General features: G+C 40.9%; 4 protein-coding genes across 7 annotated transcripts in view; 3 read left to right on the top strand and 1 right to left on the bottom strand.

Moving 5' to 3' along the window:
• LOC110063776 (uncharacterized) overlaps window positions 1–3,236 on the top strand; it is a 28,044-nt gene extending 24,808 nt beyond the window's left edge. For 3 of the 4 annotated variants that reach the window (XM_089282116.1, XM_089282115.1, XM_089282114.1), the window contains 5 exons: window positions 390–518; window positions 667–795; window positions 1,016–1,144; window positions 1,253–1,378; window positions 1,611–3,236. In XM_089282116.1, the coding sequence (XP_089138242.1) occupies window positions 390–518; window positions 667–795; window positions 1,016–1,144; window positions 1,253–1,378; window positions 1,611–1,675 (578 nt within the window). In that variant the 3' untranslated portion in view covers window positions 1,676–3,236. The remainder of the gene's footprint in view (window positions 1–389; window positions 519–666; window positions 796–1,015; window positions 1,145–1,252; window positions 1,379–1,610) is intronic. The other variant, XM_089282117.1, reaches the window with a different exon arrangement.
• LOC110063710 (methylenetetrahydrofolate reductase (NADPH)-like) lies at window positions 3,168–11,103 on the bottom strand. The gene is made up of 9 exons (XM_089282123.1): window positions 11,025–11,103; window positions 9,474–9,891; window positions 8,495–8,608; window positions 7,573–7,766; window positions 5,742–6,329; window positions 5,299–5,481; window positions 4,710–4,808; window positions 4,332–4,454; window positions 3,168–3,842 (listed from the first exon to the last, which is right to left on the bottom strand). The coding sequence occupies exons 1-9, from the start codon at window positions 11,058–11,060 to the stop codon at window positions 3,654–3,656; spliced, it is 1,944 nt and encodes a 647-aa protein (XP_089138249.1). The 5' UTR covers window positions 11,061–11,103; the 3' UTR covers window positions 3,168–3,653.
• Window positions 11,104–11,119: 16 nt separating this feature from the next.
• Window positions 11,120–13,454, top strand: LOC110063709 (vezatin-like). Its single transcript, XM_020770704.2, has one exon. It carries the CDS (start codon window positions 11,183–11,185, stop codon window positions 13,253–13,255), a length of 2,073 nt encoding a protein of 690 aa, XP_020626363.1. The 5' UTR covers window positions 11,120–11,182; the 3' UTR covers window positions 13,256–13,454.
• Window positions 13,455–14,397: 943 nt separating this feature from the next.
• LOC110063568 (uncharacterized) lies at window positions 14,398–19,385 on the top strand. Its single transcript, XM_020770567.2, has 3 exons — window positions 14,398–14,510; window positions 17,588–17,750; window positions 18,108–19,385. Exon 3 carries the CDS (start codon window positions 18,112–18,114, stop codon window positions 19,021–19,023), a length of 912 nt encoding a protein of 303 aa, XP_020626226.1. The 5' UTR covers window positions 14,398–14,510; window positions 17,588–17,750; window positions 18,108–18,111; the 3' UTR covers window positions 19,024–19,385.
• The last annotated feature ends 307 nt before the right edge of the window (window positions 19,386–19,692 follow it).

The following is a 19,692-nucleotide window of genomic DNA, read 5'->3' as shown; positions in this document are numbered from 1 at the left end:
GTCATCAGTATGGAATTGTTCGGGTCCAGTCTGAGTGCCACTCAACCGGGATGAGCATTATTGCACAAACGAGTAGGTTGTAAAGACACGAATGATCCTCACAGTTGTATACATAACTTAAGCAGCTGACAATTGAATTTAAAGCCTGAAATAAATTCAGGCTTGGATTCGATTCGAACCCATGGCCTCTGCGATACTGGTGCTGTGTTCTACCAACTGAGCTATCAAGCCAACTGGGAGCTGGTCACGTTATGAGTTCGCTTAAGGTGTGCGGATGATCATCTTTGTCCGCACTTCATATATATGACCTTTTATTTATTTGCTTGCAACCTTGTAAGTGTTTAGTAACTAATCCACTGTCCATTTGCTTTCCTTTTGCTTCCGTTTAGAATGCTCTCCTAAGTTCTACGGTCTGGACTGTGAAGAAAGGTGTAACTGTAAAAACGGAGGGAGGTGTGATAAGATTACTGGCTGCTGTTCTTGTTCTGCGGGGTGGTATGGTGACCGATGTCAATATAGTGAGGAAACCTTTTAATTCTTGTATTGTATTTTAACATTGCTTTTGATTGTTGTTTTTGCTTCCATATGCCTTAATTCAAGCCAATCCCTTCCTCTCTTCCTTCTTCCTGTCTGCTTTGTTCTAATATTTCATTTGGTATACACTAGGCTGTCCCCCGGGCCGGTATGGGATCTATTGTACTAGCCATTGTAGGTGTATGAATGGAGGGTCATGTAACCCAGCATCCGGGGAATGTTACTGCACAGAAGGGTGGACCGGAAGAGATTGTAGTAAAGGTGTGTAATGTTCTATTACTGCCACAGGATTGGCTGAAATAATGCCAGTGTCCACGATACTTTCTTATAACGGAATAAGTAGAGAAAAAAGATTTCTAGGAAACATGGAAAATTTACCGTTAACCTCAAATTCATTTACCGCAAGATTTTACTCCGCGCGTAGATTACTTTGCTTTGCTAATTGTGGGTGATAATTTAATTCCTTCCTTTTGCGTTTCAGAGTGTCCTCTTGGACGGTATGGCTTCGACTGTTTGAACCGCTGCACATGCGCCAACTCATCTTCGTGTGACCCCAGGACTGGACGGTGCGAGTGTCAGTCAGGGAGGAATGGACCCGGGTGTAGACAAGGTGAGCACTTTCTATAGCAAGTTTTTTAAATATCAAGTTTGCGACCGTTTAAATTACCATAAGAAATTTGACTGCGTAGTATTTACTAATAACTTCACTTAAATTCAGACTGTAGTGACAAGTATGGTCCCGGATGCAAGCTGGATTGCTCTTGTGGTCAGGGAGGCCAGTGTGATCCGCTGACCGGAAAATGCAAGTGTAGACCTGGATGGACTGGACCCGAATGCAGAGAGAGTAAGTTCGTGACATTGAAGTTTGAATCAGGCTGTGTCCCAAGAGCGACAGGGCTTTAAAAACTGAAGCTGGACAAGCAGAGTGCGAGCATAGCGTTCCACGAACCCTGTCAATTGCTATCGGACACCGCATCAAAAAATAGCTGGTGCCGGATTAAGAGTAACTTTGACTCGCATGACTTGAATCAAACGCGGAAGTTGAAATCGGTTTTTTTATTGTCTTGTTCTTTCAGAGACCCCAGAGGAAAAAGCACCCTTTAACGACGACCACTTGTTCACCATCAATTTACACAAGTAACCAAATTTCGCTCCTACCTGGCTTGCGCAAGCTCCTCAGAGCACGTTCGATTGTCTAAGCCAAAGATAAGCTGTATATTTGCCCGCTGACTTGTTCTTACAGCTGTCAACTGACTACCGCCGTGAAGATGTGGATAGGAGCTCTTGACGAATATTTAGGAAGCAACTTGGAGAGTTTTGGCGGTTCAAATGGGCTGATTCTTTATCTTAGCTTTTAAAAGAAAACAAGCTTAGTAAATAAATTATCTGACGGCCTTGCTCGGAATGGAGCTGTTTACATCGCTGTACAGTCAACTGCCGTATTGCACACTGCTCACCTCAGTCAACTCTGTTAAACAGGCGCCCTCTTTCTAACGGCGAATTGAAATGTAGTTTTTGTAGAATTTTAAGGTTATCTACTAATCTCGTTGTGAACTTCAGATCATATTCGACAAGGCGAGCTGTCTACAACCTGCAGTCAACTCCTATTATAACAGATACTCTCGTACCTAGATCTCTTGTCTGTGTAACCGCCGGAGGTTTCTTTTTTCTGACTTAAGCTACCGTGTGTTCGTAATAACGAAGCATCCGCAAAGCGACAGTTGATTGTATGAAGTGCTTTGTTATGGTACACCAGTTCGAGCGTACCCTGGGTGCCAGAGGTTTTTCTTGCGCGGTTTGCGGTGTCGGTCATGTCTCTATTGTGACCCGCGCTCGTGCTGGCGGCCTTCTGCCGTCGAAGCGAAACGAAGTATTTCCGTCCGCCGCGCGCGAGAAAAAACCTCTGGTACCTAGGGTAGTTCGAGCGAGAACAACGACAGACTTTGAAAATTGAGACGAAGGTAAGAGTTGGATGAGAGTTTCCACCGACTCTCTTCCACTGTCATTAGTGCCTGAGAGTAAGCAAGGGTTCATCTGCCTGTCAAATGTGCCAAAACTTTGGTAGAACCTCATCAAAATTGAGCAGATGGCCTTAAAACGACCCATTCCTCGTTCGTTTCGGCGTTAATAAAACCTAATTCTGTGTATTGATCTGTTTTTGGCAAACTATGCGGCTCTTGGTTTCGTTTGTTTTCAAGACCCGTTCTTATAAATGAAGGTCTTGCGACAGGGATGGTTTTTGGAGGATCTAAATGGATTGGCGGTGCTAGAATCTCAGTTATCTCTTAAATTTTTCGCGATTCCTCAGCTATCATTAAAATTTCAGCCCATTTTTCGAAGCTACTGTAGCTGTAGTTTGCAGAGCTGGTATCTCAGCTTTCAGTTAAAAATCGCGTCATTTAAAATTCTGGCCAGTCTCGGCTTCAGTTAAACTCCGTCCAGACCCCCTGCATAGTACATACGTTGCAGCTCTCGCAAGGTCTCACGTGAATGGCTTGATACCCTTTAAGAGAACAATAGAACAAACAACAGAAACAATGCCCCCTAGATCCAAAACAATAACAGCTGCCAACAATGAAAAGAATCACTTCTGCGTTATTTACGCCCAACATGATTGGTAAATAAACGACGTGTCATAATCGACACAGAGAATTTAATTTAAATACTAATTCAATAAATCTGTTACTGTATATTTCACTGAACGTTCTTTCAATCTTATATATTATTTTCTACTATTCACATGTCTTATTTACAATCACTTCACAAATAACCTCAATTTTCAGTTCACTCTGTCTCAAAAACCTTTCACCTTTTATAAAACCAATAAAAATAGATTCTGTATGAATTAAATATTGCTGAGAACTGCCTATTGCTATGGCAAAAGCAAATGACAAAACAGATACCCTCTTCGTCGAAGCGAACAAAACTGAATAAAAACCCCATTTTTCCTTAAAATGCGAAATAGATGTAAAAATTGTGTCGTGTCCAGATAATAGACGAGTCATTCATTTCCAAAAGCTCCTGTTCTAATTAAACGAGAAAAACTGGAGTGATTTGAGTGCCTCACATTACAAGGATGTCAGTTTTTTTTTCCTACATATGATATAATTCTATTGATACTATAGTTTACCCAGCTTTTTCAAGACAATGTCCAGAATATCAAACAATTTATTCCCAGCCACATAATCATTGTCCACGAGGTTAATGAGATAATACGTGTCATGAATGGTGTGAATAATTTCGCGCGCCTTGGATTTCTCTGGGTAGATGCGTCCCCACTGATGCTCCCAAAGCGCAAAGGCCTCATCCTGAAAATTGAACAGCAAAAACAGATGAGAGACGGATTTTTAATCAAAATGCATTTTTGCTTTGCATGTACGCAAGGCCTATGGCAGGTTAACCTCCGCCTCCCACCCACCTTCCATGGCATTTTGCAAGTTGCTCTTACTGTTTACTCATACCAACTTGTACAGCTGGTGGGGTGGAGAGAGGCACTGTAAGAGTCACGTGTCTTGCCCGCGAACAGAACGCAGTAACCTCGAGCAGGACTCCAACGCACTAACCAAAAAGGCCACCACGCCCTACAGTGCCCACGAGTGCTTTTTCATTTTTCATACTAGTTAGTTATTGAATTACGAATATTGGGCCAGTCTTACAAGAATTTGCATTCATGAGGTAGCTGGTGGCCTGAATGAGTGACGATTGACAACATTTCAAGGGCTTAACATATAATTAAAGGCAACCAAACACCTCTTTTAAAGTCCACAAATGTTAGTATTGATTTTCTTGTTGCTTACCTTCCAAAAATGAAATGCAACAGGGTCCACAACAGTTGGTTGAAGAATCTCTGAGCCTGGAAACGCACCCCACGTGACCGCATTGGACGAGTACACATTCGCGTTTGTCACGTCTTCCTGTCCCTAAGATCAGATATTGCGTGGCATTTAGCGTTACTCGGCGATACACAGTGAGCACTTGTGCGTCTTCTAGTCCTAAGCCATTTCCTGTATTGGTATTTAAGCTGCGCAAGTGCTCCCGCTACACACACCCTCCCCCCCCCCCCCCCCCCTTCCTGTAACAATGAGTCACGTGAACCTTTCTTTCTGGAGTAACCAGAGCAAGAAAAAAGTAAAGTGTAATAACCCTATGCAAAAGTTAAAATTCCTATCTCTTACCGAGAAATTCACGATGTGATAATTGACCGTTGGATAATCCTGCAGAACTTCATGAAGACACATTGCAATTTCCTCGCTCGTGAAAAACTCCAAATATGCCTGTATAAAGCAAAAAATGTCATTAATTCTGGCAAACTCAAAACCGTAGCATCATGTACGTTACAAATGAATATATAATAACTCAGAAAACGAGCTTAAAAGATTTTTGTCGAAAACTATTTTTGGATCCCCAAAGATTCAACAGGTGACCGTTGCATTTCATTTCGTTTCGCTTCGTTTCGTCTGTGTTAGAGCCTCCGAAAAAGAAAATATTGTTCCGGGCTTAAATTGCGTTGCGTTGCGTTGCGTTGCAAAGATTTTGGAAGATGCCCGAAGATAAACTGAAGATTTCGAAAGCAATTTTTGTAAGGTTGTCGATTATCATTCAATGTCACATCACACAACAACCGTGTAAAAGAAAAAGTTGTTATTCCTCTGGGTTTTCAAAATTTTGTAGAAATACCAGAGAACACGCATAATGTTTAACTACTAATTAAACTGTGTTTGATGCCATTGCTGGTACTAAACAACTGAAAAATTAGGTGGTCACCTTCTGAAAGATGTAACCTCCAGGCCGCCCCCATCCAGCCACGGGATCTGTTGAAGGTACACCATTCACATTGGGTTGACTGTTTATTGTAAGAATGCCGTTTCTATTGACATGAGCAAGTTTATCAACAAATGGCAATGTTTCTGATGCTAGTTCATCCTGATTCCAAGGTAATTCTGTTACCTGTCAAGGAAAGAAAACGTGTTATATTTAATTACAAGCATCATTGTTGGGTCGGCTCTCACACAGGTCTGTAAGAAATGCTAGATCGCGTTATTTTAAGTGCTTTTTCAGTGGGCAGAACAAACAAAAAGAAATGTTGTAAGTTTAATTCCCTCGGTCGCTCTGACTGTTTCTGTTTGACTGTCTGTTTTTCTGTTAGTCTTTCTACCTGCCTGTCTGTATTTTATCTACCGAGCTTTGATACACTGAACCCCACAGACCTTGAAACCATGTCTGTTTTCCTTGCCAGTTAAGTAGCACACAAACACTTCAAACACGTCTTCAGGACTGTTCAGCTCTCTTCCCCACATGTTCAGCAAATCTTCTTTACTCTTGTGTGTGCCCAACAAAACTAGATGGTAATCCTTAAGCTCTCCAAAAGACGCCGCACTAGAGTCTCCCCATCTCCCATTCGGAAACTCGTCCCAGTTAGACGTACGGATCATATAACTACGAGGTCTTGACGTCCAAAAGATCGGACGGACCAACTCCATCCTCCCTCTTCTCGCATGGGCGGGGCCCTGCATCCAGGGAAGTCTGCGCATGCTTGAATCTGGCTCGTCCTCCTTGGGGAACATGCCAGCTTTTTCCAGAATTTCCGTGATGGAGGTCTCTCGGTTTAAAGTGTAGAAGTGCAAACCGTGGACATGGCCGCTTTCAAATAACTGCTTGCACATTTCGGTGGCGTAGTTGATTCCGTAATTCATGACAGCTGTGCTGTCATCTTTCATTGGAGTGAGTGTATCCAACAACCATTGTGGGATTTCCACGCGAGACAATCGCTTCAACTGGCGCAGAGAATTAAAGTTCTGTGAAATACCAACAAGAAAGTAATATCAAATATCTAGTAACAATTAAATGACAAGGTAAAATTGTAAACACAGGAACAGGCAAGTTCGCGAGTTGCATGGCACAGACAAGTGTTAGAGTTGATAAAGAGTTGATGAAGCAAATGCCAAAACATACGTATTACTAGGGGATCTTCACTGGTACATCAGTGCAAAATGTTGATTGCTGGGCAAAGGAAAACACATTAATTAGTATTTCAAGAGCAATTCAAATGACAACGACACATGACAAGGGTTGAAGGATGAACATAGCTTAATCGCTTTTCCTCAACTCTCAGTAACTATCACCAGTGCACACTCAAATCAACAGCCTCTTTGACGTACAAAAGACGCTTTCTGGGATCGTCACGCATTCTCCATGTGAGAAATTTTCAAGATTGTGTTGCAAGCTCCAAGAAGGTCTCTGTAAAGAGCAATATGCTTAGGTTCACATGTGAAACGAGTGATTTAAACACGATATGTGTACGTGGGATCAAAGTTAAGACGCACACACCAGTCAGTGTAAAATGCAGACTACGGACTACAGACTACAGACTACTGACTACTGACTGCAGACTACGGACTGTGGACCGAGGGTAAAATGCAGAGTGAGGGTAAAATGCAGACTGCAGACCGTAGACTTTTTAACTGAATCGCCTAACTGTTTTCATCATCAAGACTTGACCATAAACAGGCTAACTGGAGCATTATTCAGATTAACCAGAGTGATATTCAGTGTAACTGGTACACTATTCAGGCTAATTGGAGTGCAGACTTTCACTCCGGTTAGCCTAAATAACCCTGTCTAAGGTTAGCTAGTACTAATAAATGGAAACAACATTATATATGCTTAAAAAGTCTGCAGTGTGATGTCCGCAATTTTACCCCTGATCTGAAGTGTACGTTTCATTTCCAGTCTGCAGTCTGCAGTCTGCAGTCTACATTTTACCCTGACAACCCACTGACCCAAACTGAACATATACTGGGCAGCTTAGGAGTTCACTGGCAGAGCAGGTACCTTACAATGTTACACTGGTCCCTTGCAAAGGCCTTTAGTACTTGTTGATTAGTCCCTTGCTGTCTCAAGAGTGGATACTTTCCATGTATCTAATAAATTCTTCTGATTCAGCAAAAAGAAATTTTAACATATCCACTGGATTAAGTTATCGGCTGGGGAATAGCTAGGGCCTGGCCTCCATTTGGGAGTATTGACATCATTACATACCTGGATTGGGAAAATGGCTGGAATAATTGGCACATTAATTCCATATCTTTGACAATCCTCAACAAACTTGATAAAAGTTTTCACTTCAAAGAACATCTGCGTAATGATGAAGTCTGCACCAGCATCAACCTGTGCTTTGAGATGCTTCAGATCTTCTTCATAACTCTGCACATCAGATGACGTCATCAGATATCCTAACGTGTATAAAAACAATTACTCTGGGTAAAATTACATCCTTCTATTGCGAACTACATTTGTCCCCCTTGTGAGACAAATGCCAAATGCCATGTTGATAGTGTTCTCCACAGGGATCAGTATCTGTGTGGTTGTAACTCTCCTTAGTGGACCACATTTATACCCTCACGAGACATCCAAACATTTCACCCAATAAATGCCATTTGGATGGTGTACTCCACAGAGAGCAGTGTCTGCGTGGTTTAAATTTGCTATGCAGGACTAACCTCAACTCAAGGACACCACACATAATTATCTCTGTCATCCTACTGCTCATCAACATTTACCTGTACTAAGGTAATGCCCCAAGAGTTTGTTTGTGAAGTGAAACTTGATTTGCCTTCATGCCATTTGTTTATGAAATTATCACCCCTGTCACTATTTTAGTAGTTACTCCTATTTGATATGAGTTCTTTTAATCTACTGCATCCAAATCTCTGAAAACACCTGCAAACTACAAGGGGGTTAGCGTAATAACAATTTTTTCTTTTATGACGGCATACAGTACTTTTGGATGTTAAATTTGAAATAAGGCCTGGCACAAAAAAATTCCATCCAACAAAGCTAAATTTGCACTAAAAGGATTGTCTACATAAAACAATGACAAGTTTTGTACTTGGACTTAAGTTCTGAAAGAGAGACAACTAAGAAACTCCAGATTGGCCTATTAACAAATTAACACACCTACCCACGACTCCTACTGTGAAGTGATCTCCAAATTCACTTCCGATAAATTTGACAAGGTCAACAGTGTAATCAAAGCCATCCTCTTTGGGTCCATGTTCTCCCTCATGGCTTCTATCTGAGTGTTTAAAAAGATGTGCCTAGATTATATTATTAGCACCCTCCTGGAGTGTGGTAACATGAGGTTAATATGGAAGGGGAAAAAACTCTGGCACAAAGGGGAGCAGAGATGGTGCAGTGGTGAGAGCGCTCACCTCCCACCAATGTGACCGTTGTCTGATTCCTACCCAGTTTCAGATGGGGGTTGAGTTTGTTGTTGGTTCTCACCTTGCTCTGAGGGTTTTTCTCCAGGTTCTCTGGTTTTCTTCCCTCCACAGAAACCAACACTCCAAATTCAAATTTGACCAGGATGGAGGACCCATCTAAAAACTAGCTAAGCCTGATGTGGCTTCCTCTCTAAATAAAGTAATTTTTAAAAATGTATCAATGACCTTTTCTATTAGGAAATGGAGAAACTGAGGTGTGCATAGGTAAAGGTATGATGCCCAGTGTCTGTTTACGAATTACTGTATGTGAGTGTGTACGAAAAATTGTAAAATGTAACTTTTCAATCAATAACAATTAATAAAATAAAATATAAAATAAAAGTAAAAACAGGAGTGGAAGTTTAGGAGAACACAACGGGCCAAGGGAATGTGAGCCACAGGAATTTGATGGTAACCAAATACAAGTTGATGTGTTACTGCTCAGGCAGGAAAAAAATATTACCCCAGACCCCTCCTCCCCCAAACTTCTCCCCATCCACTTGATAATGGTTCCTTTAAAAATATTGGCTTTTCAAACCCTTCTCTCCTCCCCTGAAATTTCAAACTGACCTTACTTGGGGTGGGTAAGGATATTGTTTTTGAACTGCACAAATTCCACACTGCATACATATATAACCCATCAATAAGATGACTAAATTTAATTTTATTACCACATACCTCCTTTTATTGCCAGAACACTTCCAATGCCAAGATTTTTAGCGCGTGTAAGATGTGCCAATACCTGGCTCCGTGTAGTGTTTCCAGATGAAATGTGAATCATAATATTTTGTCCATATAAATCTATTGCTGCCGCAGAAACCAACAGGGTGCTTGGTTCTGGTTGACAGGTGTCTGACATGGGGTCTTGAGATGGCTTCCATGTGATGTTGCAGAACAGAGGTGTACAATGTTCATTCAATCTGCCAATAATTGCCATGAGATTTGTCGCTCCATTGAAAGTCTTTGGTGGGAAAAATTCCAATGAGAAAAACTGTTCATTCTTTTCTATTTTCTCCCTGATAATGTCTATGAGTTTGTGTGGCTTTGACTCTGCTCTTTCACTTGCTTGCTGTGCCATGATTTTTGTCCTCACTCTCTGCAGGTGAAATCATAAAGGTACCCCGAAATTACCAAAGCCATATTGGATCATGTATACCAAAGGCATCTGCAGGCAAGTCCCATACCCTTGAGCGACCCTCAATCAACACTCGATAGACATCTCAATCAATGATTGATTGACATCTTGACTGACACACAGCCAACAATTGGTTAATGCTCGATGGATGTCTCGATTGACACTCAATCAACAGTTGGTCAGTAGTCACCCAGGTCTAGACCAACTCGTATGTATTGATCAACACTCAATGGCATGTCTGCAAAAATTAGTCGGCTATCGAAACTGTTGACCAAGAGTCAATCTAGTGTTGATCGGTGGTCACTCAAGGGTAACGATTGAGGGTATCCATTGAGGGTATTGATCAACACTCAACTGTGGGTGCCTCTAGTACAAATGATCCAGTATATTTACAAGAATTTTATTTATCAATGATGATTAATAGTCAACATTTTATCATCTGAATCTCCTCCTATTTTGCAACCCTACAATAACTACCAGGGCTTCCCTGAGCCTCAACCCATAACACCTGTTCACGGCTGATTATTATATGTACGCTTCGTGGGCCCTTGATGTTACAATTGAACTTGACTGTTGTTAACACAATTTACCCACAATGTAACAAGTTTTTTATGGGTGTGAAGTTTAAGGCAAGAGGTGACACACCTCCAACCCACTCCCTCCTCTTCCCCCACCCACGCCCCCCAGGGGCCTTTCCAACCTCGCTGCTTTCATTCCCAGGTTATATTATGTTAAAGCTGCGTGACAAAGGCTTGCATATCACAGTCACAAACAATTCTACAAAGGAAGCCATATGCTCATTGCATAACCTATACTATCGATATCTGTCGTTAGCATGTGCCGCTATATGTAACTAGCAGCAAACAGCACTTAGCTTGCAGACAAAGTTCTCGATACTGCACAAGTTCACTTTTGACAAGACGCGTCAACTGAAAGCCAAGCCAAATTAAGCTCATTACGATATCTCTCCTGCCGTAACCAGCTTAAATGTCGCACAGGATTTTAACAAACCAGTACATGATTTACAGGCGAAGTTTAAAATCAATTCACATCCATTGAAAAGCGCTACCTAAATAAAATCCACAGAGACATACCGTGTAAACTATGGTGCGGTGTTGGCCTAAAACCATTCACAATAAATAGAACTTAGTCCTACTCGTCTTTCTCTCCAGTCCTTTCTCATGCATTTTACCGCTCGTCCCACGACGAAGGCAGCTTGGTAGAGAGTCCTGGGAAGGACGCGAAGAATAATATGGCTGACGAAAACGTGCTGTTGGAGAAGTCACCCTTACAGAAATATCTCCACGAAATTGGTTTTACAGACTTTGAAAAGGAAGAAGAACAAGAAAAGTTAAAAAAGAATCAATTTTTTTTCGATAGAACCTGGATAAAAGGCCTATTTCATCGTTTTGGCAACAGAACAAAGCTAACTACTTGGGAGTCTTTTTTGTCGTGGTTCAAGATTGCTATAACGCCATCACTGCAGGATCTTGATGCCTTCAGGAAAGACTACGTTGCGGCAGTTGCCGAGTCACAACTATTAAACGAGGATGACGTCGAGTTTCTTTCCCGCTTTGATCCTGAACTTTTCGAATCTAGAAGACTTTGCGCGTCAAGAGAACGGGGCTCATGGCTCTCTCGAAAATACATTCTTGCTTCGTTTGTGGTACTAGTCTCTGTAATACTGGCCACTAGTATTAATGAGTCTGTTTTAGCGTCACTTTCAGTTTTCTTTGTGGTATTTATGGCGGTAGGCACTAAGTTGTTCGTTCAATATTACTTCAAAATTCATCATCAGAAAAATTTAGGGGAATTGAAATTTTTTACCACACATGTTAAGAAACTGATTTTCCTGTTGAGAAAGTGTATTAAGCTTATTCAAGAAATGGAGGTGATATCAAAAGGTTATACTATGGCGGGTCCAGGTAATCCCGCATTCTTCTTGGAAAACTATGATCATTTTATAAGATCAGCAGTGTATCCAGCATTAAGGGATAATGTTGCGAAAAATACAGAATATGTGGCAACATGTCTTCAGCAATCAGCGAAAGAGTTACTTTCACATTTTCCCCTTAGCATGGAATTTGCCGAAGTATTCACATACTTTTCAACACAATCTGTAACCAGCGAGCTTGTTGGAGCTGGGGACATCGCACCAGATAGTTGCCCTGGAAGAGTATCATTACAAGGATTAAAAAATAGGATGTCATTAGTTTTAAGCCTACAGTCAGAATTTCTCAGCAGATTCTTGCTCAGTCTATCGGTGAAAGCAAATGATGGGAATTTGTACGACCTGTACTTAGAGCTTTTTACAAACATAAACAAGATATTTGGAATTTCTTCAAAAACTATAGCAGCTTCTCTAACAGCCATTGAGAGATGTTACCACTTACATGACAGTTTTTGTTTTATAAAAGAAGAGTCTGCAAAGCCTCCTACTGCAAGGCCTTCTACTAAATTGACACTTCTTAATACAGCTCTTCATAGTCTACAACTTCACCTTCAGGCAGGAATTGTGAGATTGCAGTCTTTTCAGGAAATTATATGGAAACTTTCTGAAGCAGAATGTGAATTAAAATCCACGGACTTGTCTGACATGAATGCAAAGTTTGTATCATTTCATTGGTTAAAAAGTGATCTAGAATCAGCATTTACCTGTTGGCAGGAGGCTGAAAGACATCTTAACAAGTTGCTGAGTAAAGAACCTGCTACAGAACAAAATAGAAGCTTTTGTGATACAGTCAGCAATGTCATTTTGGAAGAATCAAATGAACCTTCCCCTTTAGATTTCAAAGAGGAAGTTTCAGAGAGTGACAGGGTTTATGAGGCATTTTCTGATCCATACGATGATGCTCTCTGTGACCACCCTGCATCAACAGCTGAGAATCTTGAAAGAGACTTTAATGCGGCAAAGAAGAACAAAAAACTTCTTCAAGAACTTAAGGCTGTTTTATTTACAAAGGCAAAGGATCCACTCATTGGTGCTGCAGGGTTTGTTCAGCCTATAAAATCACCTGTTCACAATCTACCAGATTCTGCAAATGTGAAAGATGAAACATTGCATAATGGTAACACAAGTCTTGCTCCTGAGATGGAAGCAAAAGAAACATCAAATACTTCCAAATGTGGTGAAACTGTGGATAAAAATAATTTATGTTCGAATGAAGGATGTAATCAGTTTTCTGATGAAGAAGCAAGGGAACAACCTATGTTCTTCATGAACCTTCGGTCTTCAGTTGCTGTCTCAGCTGCTGCTGCTGCGGTTACACAAAGGCAGACTATGGGTCTATATCAAGACAGTTTCATCATTGATGACTCAGACTGAAGAATATATGTACATGTACCTGAAAATCAGGTGCATTGGGATTTTATTAGCAGCCACAATTATTTGGTGTTATTTTTGGGCATTCATTACTTTCAGGTCGTTACTTTCAGAATTTTAAGGTAGAACAGCCAAACTGTTGGCATTTTATAAGTAGTACAGAGTAAGTGACGTGATGTATTAAATTTATATCTTCAGAAAATGTAGGTCTTGCAAATTTTGAACATATAAACAGTAAGTAGTCTTTATTTGGCCCGAAAATGGACATTATCTGTTCCAAGAAGTGAACAGTTTTCTGAGAGCATAGCTCAAGGAAAACTGAGCTTTGAGGAACAGATGATGTCCGCGTCACGAAGGATAATGTGTCTTGTGCCCATCTTTATACTAGAGACGCATAACCAGATGAAATACAAATGTTTGCCTAAGTTCATTCAGACGGATAATGGGTCCTCTAATATAAAAATGGCCATTGAGTCCTTACCAGCTGGGGAAGCTTGAATTTTGAAGCATCAACATCATTAGAGATCGTGGTCTGGTCTTATCTGCAAGAAGTCAAGCGATTATTTTTCCAGCCAAAAGCAGCCCTTTGGCCTTTCGACCCCTTTACAGCCCGTGTATTTGTCTTGTCTTATCACACTATAACACCATAACATCAAACCTAATTTGGTTAACATGAACTGGAATTTCTGAGGGGGAGAAGGAGGTGAGGGTTGGACTTTTTCCAAAAAAAAAAAAAGCAATCCTGCACAGCAAAAACTGATGAAAACAAAATCATGCAGGGGGAGCCATGGGAAAAGAATCAAGCAATAATATTGCTTTCAACTATCACTGTTTTGATTTTTATATGATTAAAAATTCTTGCCCAAGCTACTGAAGTGCCCAGAAAATTGCCCTTTCCCCCCCCCCCCCCCCTCCCTCTGCCCCACTCAAAAAATTTTGTCACACCCGTCACACAACGAGTTCTAACGCTGTAAAACGTCGAGTTCGAAGAGGGTCTTACATCGATCTGATGGAACTAAAACCTCAGAATGACAGGTGATTTTTAATTTTGAAATATGACTACGTCACATAAAACCGGCAACACTGCAGGGGAAGGCGGCGTGGGCGAGGGAGGGGTGGTGGGGAACTGCGCACTATGTGCGTACTAGAAGAACGCAGGCTCGGAAGGAGCCAAAGCATGGAAGACCATTGAGAGATCACGGATGGAATCGCTCGAATCGCTCTGGAATCGCAGGAGACCGGTTAGTGCAATTGCTAGGTGAGTTGCAACTGAGTTACAGTACCGAAACACATCGAAATCCTGCTTCGGTATCGACAGTATCGTAAGGACAAACCTGCACAGATGCAAGTGTTGAACGCGATTGAACACAGGCACCGTATCTTGGTTCTGTTGCAAGCGCTTAGCTTTATGTTTTAAAAATGCAAGCATGCTGAAATCAATTTGGATAATGTACAGATCACATATTAAGGAAATCGCCTCGCTAGAAAAGCCACAATTAAGGTTGTCATTTTTCCATACATTTGTCTGTAATTAGACTACCGGTACTTTCGATATATTAAACTTCAGCATGGCGGCGAGGCTTAGAGGACACAAACAAAGAAAATTGAATAAACATTAGTATTAGCCGGCAGAGCAGGCGAGATTTTTTCGAGCGAGCGCTCACATCGTAAAAAGTTTAGCTGCAATCTTGAATTTTTCATGCAGTGGAAGACTGGAGAGAGAAAGAAAGTTTTACCAAGGGGGTGAATGATAGGCAAGAGGAAGGATAGGGGAGGGGGTGGAGCGATCCCCCACCGTCTAACATGGCGGTCGCAAGGTGGTAACGCTAACTCGCCCCAATAAGACGCCCTCACTGCAGGCTAAATAAACATGTTCATTCGTTTCTTTTGTTTGTGTCCTCTAGGACTCACTATCAAGCTGAATTTTAATATATTGAAAGTGGCCTACTGGCATGAAAATTTAGAGACATTTGTATGAAAAATCAAAAGTGTAATTCCTCTCCTCACACCAAATCTGTGTTCTTCAAACAGACCAATTTCGATATATTAAAATTCAGCGTAATGCAATAGACTTCAGTACAAGGCTTTGAGGAATAAAACCCCACAAACTCTGTAGTTATTCCCCAGAGCCTAGTGCTGAGGTGTATTGTTTTAGGCTGGATTTTGATATATCGACATTGGTCTAGTTGGTCAACAGAACCTGCTGCTGGGTATCTTTTCTTTATAACTCATAAAATGCTCAGAAAGTCAATCACTCTCAGCTTACTAGGCATTGAACTTCTAACTTTTCTTATACAATTACTGTAAATTTTGATGTGTTTGTCCCCCCCCCCTCTGCTCCCCCCCCCTCCCCTTTCCCCAAACAAGGTGACATCAGAAACCATGGAAAGGTCTATTCAGGTAAGATAAGATAAGGTAAAACTTTATTTATACACAGTTTTTCCATCAGTCAACAAAGTTATTGGGTGATAGCACATCACAAAAGTTTTCATGCAAGGCTTGCAGGCTTCTTCCTCTGATGTTTGCCTTGCCAAAATGTACCTAAATTCAAATGATGTGAGGGGTCCTTCAGTTTTGGAAAAGCCACAAATTAGTATCATGATGCACATTTGTGGAAACCATTTCCATTCCCAATTTTTCACGTGTTTTACTTGTTCAGTAACACTAAATGCTGCCGGTTGGGATGGCAGAACAAAACACTGCGTTCTTAAATTTAGATCTCAGCTGATTAATATTTGAATCAGTCGTGTCAGTTGTTTAGTTTTCACTGAGTCATCGTAGAATTCAGACTTCATAACAGTACATTTTGTCGCTGAGTTCTGTTCCAACACTAGGTTTCTTACTAACAGGCTCTGGGATCAGAGAGTGTGCCTGAAGGCTGAATCAAATTCTCTTTGAGGGGGACATGGGAGGGTTCTGAACACCGCAACACTGCAACACCGCAAAAAAATTAGCGAACACCGCATCACCACAAGAAAAGTCAACGAAACACCGTCACCGCAACACCTATTTTAAGCGCCATGATTCATTCATCTTCACTCAAAATAATATTTTTATACCTCAACAATTTTCCACAAAATAAACACATCACAATGCTTTTCATTGCACATATGTCGATACTGCTGATGCCTAGGCCTGTAAATCAGTTTCTTGCTCTCGTGAAGAAACCTTACGCGAAGCTAGGAAGCGGACGAAGAAAAAAGGAGAGGAGCCTCGAGAGATGGCCTTTACTCCAGATCCCTCTCTTCCTTTACTTCGCTCACTTTTCTTGGTGTATAAACCCACTGACTGAAGCCCTATATTGACTGAAAGTATTGCTTTCCGGAGCCAGCTGCGTTTGCGTTCGATATCAATAATTGTTTGAAGAAATAGAAGGTCAAGAAAGTCACAGGACCTTGGAGCGGGTATAGGCCGGTATCAGAATGACCTATGGACAAAGCCGAATAACAAAATGAAAAAAAAAAAATTGCAAACGTGTGTAATTTACAAAGTTTCTTTAGCTTAAAAACCCTTCTTTCTTCCCTGCCGACGCGACATCTGAATATATTTTGTGGCCGGTAGTTTTCGCCACCTTTTCCTTTTTTCATAGAAGAAACCTGCGCAGTCAGTAATACAGTATATTCGGCCTTGGCATTTCCAGAATTTCCAGGATTGTTTCTATCCTCGCTCCTCCACATGTCTGCCGAACACTAGTAACACTGAGCTACGGGTGGCAGAGGTCAAGTTACTTGTCAAGTTACGTATAAATGAAAACAGCTTCGGATTGGCAGCCGAAGCATATTGAAGATTGACTAGAAAGAGATGGTCTGTATTTGTTACAAATTATTAACCTCAATGGTACGTGTTTGTCATATATTAGCATGGATTAACAAAGTTTGCATGCTAAATTTAGGTCAAATTTAGGTTTGGGAAAGGTAAATCAGAAAACCCCAGCACCGCAAGCAATTTTATTTCACCGAACATTGCAGCGTGAAAAACACAAACATCGCGCACCGTAGGGTTTGAGATCACCGCAACACCGCATTAAAAAAACATCAACATCACAACACCGCAAATCCCCATGTTCCCCTCCTCTTCTAATCATCTTCTGCTCCATTAGACTGTGAGTCGTCTCTCTCTCACTTAGTCCATCTTACGTGACACGAAGAAACATAAGAAGTGTGCAAGAGGATTTCGCACTGCCATTTTCTCTCGTGGCTTATTTTTGGTCAAGCTCAATGGACTGAGTGAAAGAGGGGCTTCTTGTAGTCCACTGCTCTATTTCATTCCATCTGCTTTTGTGTTGTTTTGAAATTTGTTTGTACTGCTCTTATTCCACAATTATGTTGTTCGCAGGTAAAAACGTCTTCCATATGCACTCCGAGAACTCAAAGCAAAGCTTGGAGATCACACCTTTACACTAAAAGTAGAGGGAACAGGAAGACAGAAAACTCACTAGAATCACTTTGAATCCGGCTGATAAGCTGGCAGCCAAAAGCAATTGAAACAAAGTATTGAGGTGAGTTGACTTTATTACAGAAAATGCTGTAAATTTTAGCAGAGTGCGTGCGCACTTAAGTGGAGTCCCATACCTAGGGGAATTTTGTTGCCCATCAAGCTTAAAAGTTTTGGTTTTTGTGTGATTGTTGGTAGCGCGCCATTCATGTATGCACAGCAATTTGTGCACACACAAATGTACAAGCTTTCAAGGTCTTCCTCTCATAGCACAGAAAATTACCTCTTTTTGCCTTAAAATGGAAAGAAGAAGAAAATCATAGGATAGAATAAAAACTTTGCAGGTGATTGGCTTGGTTTCATCAAATAATGACAAATATTTAATTCTTACCACATGATCTGTTTTTAAAAATGTTCACAGAATTATGGCTTCTTGTGAGGATGATTACTTGTCTATTTGTCAAGACTGTGACACTTTCATGGCAGCAAAGCAAGAAATGCCGGATACCTGTACTTCTCCAAGTGAAGTTATAACACCCAAGTCTATTAGTTTTGACATGTGGAATGGCTGTACCCTTGGAAACTTCAGAACCAAGCTGGGAAGAAACAAGACATTTAAACCTCTTTGTATTTATGTGCTTAAAGAAGTTACAGAGTTTCTGAGCAGAATGAACATTCAGTACTTTGTTTGTGGTGGCACTGCTCTGTCAGTTTACAGGGAAGGGGGGAAAATGATTCGTCATGATGGGGATGTTGACATTGCTATTTTTGAGTCGGACTTTTCTAGGGTTGTACAGAATCTTTCTTCCTTACCTGCCATACACAATGGATACATCAGCCTGTCAGACAAATGTCCTTTGAACGGAACAAGTTGGTTTGATGAAGATGGAAGCGAAATCTCCTACAGTGGATGTGGTGGTAAACGGCTGAAATGCTATGCTACTAGAAAACTGTGGGATGAATTTGGAATTCGACGCGATCTGCTGTTTGATCCAAGTCTGGCTCATTTAGATGTGTTTACGTTTGGACAACATCCTGATGATCCTACGTGCTTTTGTTACAACTGGAATATTCCTGGAAAGTACGATTTTAGAAGAAAGCGATTTCCAAAGTCATGTGTGTTACCACTGAAGACTTACAAATTTGAAGGTGTTTGTGTTCAAGGGCCGAACTGTTTGGAGACTTTTCTTGAAGTAGAGTATGGATACCTGGGTCGTGACGCAATGTTTGATGCTGACTCTCAGCTTTATGTGAAAATTCCTGAGTCAATTTATCAAAAAATGCCAAAAAAGATTCAAAAAGTGCTGTTCAATGACGAAGGAATGAATGCAGCATGAATCAAATGAAAGGCTCAATGGAATCAAAGGCCCTTTGGGCTGCCTCGTGTCATTGGTGCCGGTGTGTTGAATTGATAAAATCGATTATCGATAAATATCGATTGAAATTAATAACTTGTATCGGAAATTTTTGAAGGGATACTCTGTGAGTATTATTGATTTTTAAATTATTCTTATCGATTTTATCGAAGTTATCAACTTAATCGGTGCAAAATGTATCCAGTTATTGTAGGGAATAGATTAGAATAGAATTGTGTTCAAATGAGCGAACACACATTACTCTTTGTAAGAGCTTTATATATCTAGAGTTGTGTATGTTAAACCACAAAACAAAATACAACTGGATGGTAAGAAAAGTAAAACTTGTATTTGATTATTTCTCTGAGTTTAAGGAACAGATCGCGCGAAACTAGGGGCGAGAGTAAAAATAAAAAAAGACGGAGTCAGAGATCACTTTGTCGATACTTTTTGCTCTAGACCAATTTTCGCGTGGCCAGAATGCCAAGTGTTTGTACAAGAATGCTTGCTTCTAAAGCTACCCAACCATAAAGCTCCATGTAAGAAATGAGCGTAAGCGAACATGACTGGAAGCTGCATTAGTTAATGAGCTGAACTGATATCGGTTCAAAATCAGTCCAACTCCAACATCAAAACAAAAAGTTCACAATA

This window comes from Orbicella faveolata, unplaced genomic scaffold, assembly GCF_042242905.1.
Source record: "Orbicella faveolata isolate gen_17 unplaced genomic scaffold, um_ofav_v1 contig_12, whole genome shotgun sequence".
Lineage (NCBI taxonomy): Eukaryota > Metazoa > Cnidaria > Anthozoa > Scleractinia > Merulinidae > Orbicella > Orbicella faveolata.
This window is presented reverse-complemented; position numbering and strand designations above follow the sequence as displayed.

Bases quoted from the DNA above. Each gene is read 5' to 3' on its own strand.
- LOC110063709 (XM_020770704.2), top strand. From the start codon at position 11,183: ATGGCTGACGAAAACGTGCTGTTGGAGAAGTCACCCTTACAGAAATAT.
- LOC110063710 (XM_089282123.1), bottom strand. From the start codon at position 11,060: ATGGTTTTAGGCCAACACCGCACCATAGTTTACACG. The intron at 4,455-4,709 runs GTAAGAGATAGG...ATCTGATCTTAG, and splicing joins ATCACATCGTGAATTTCTCG to GGACAGGAAGACGTGACAAA. The intron at 3,843-4,331 runs GTAAGCAACAAG...TTCAATTTTCAG, and splicing joins TTGCATTTCATTTTTGGAAG to GATGAGGCCTTTGCGCTTTG.
- LOC110063568 (XM_020770567.2), top strand. From the start codon at position 18,112: ATGGCTTCTTGTGAGGATGATTACTTGTCTATTTGTCAAGACTGTGAC.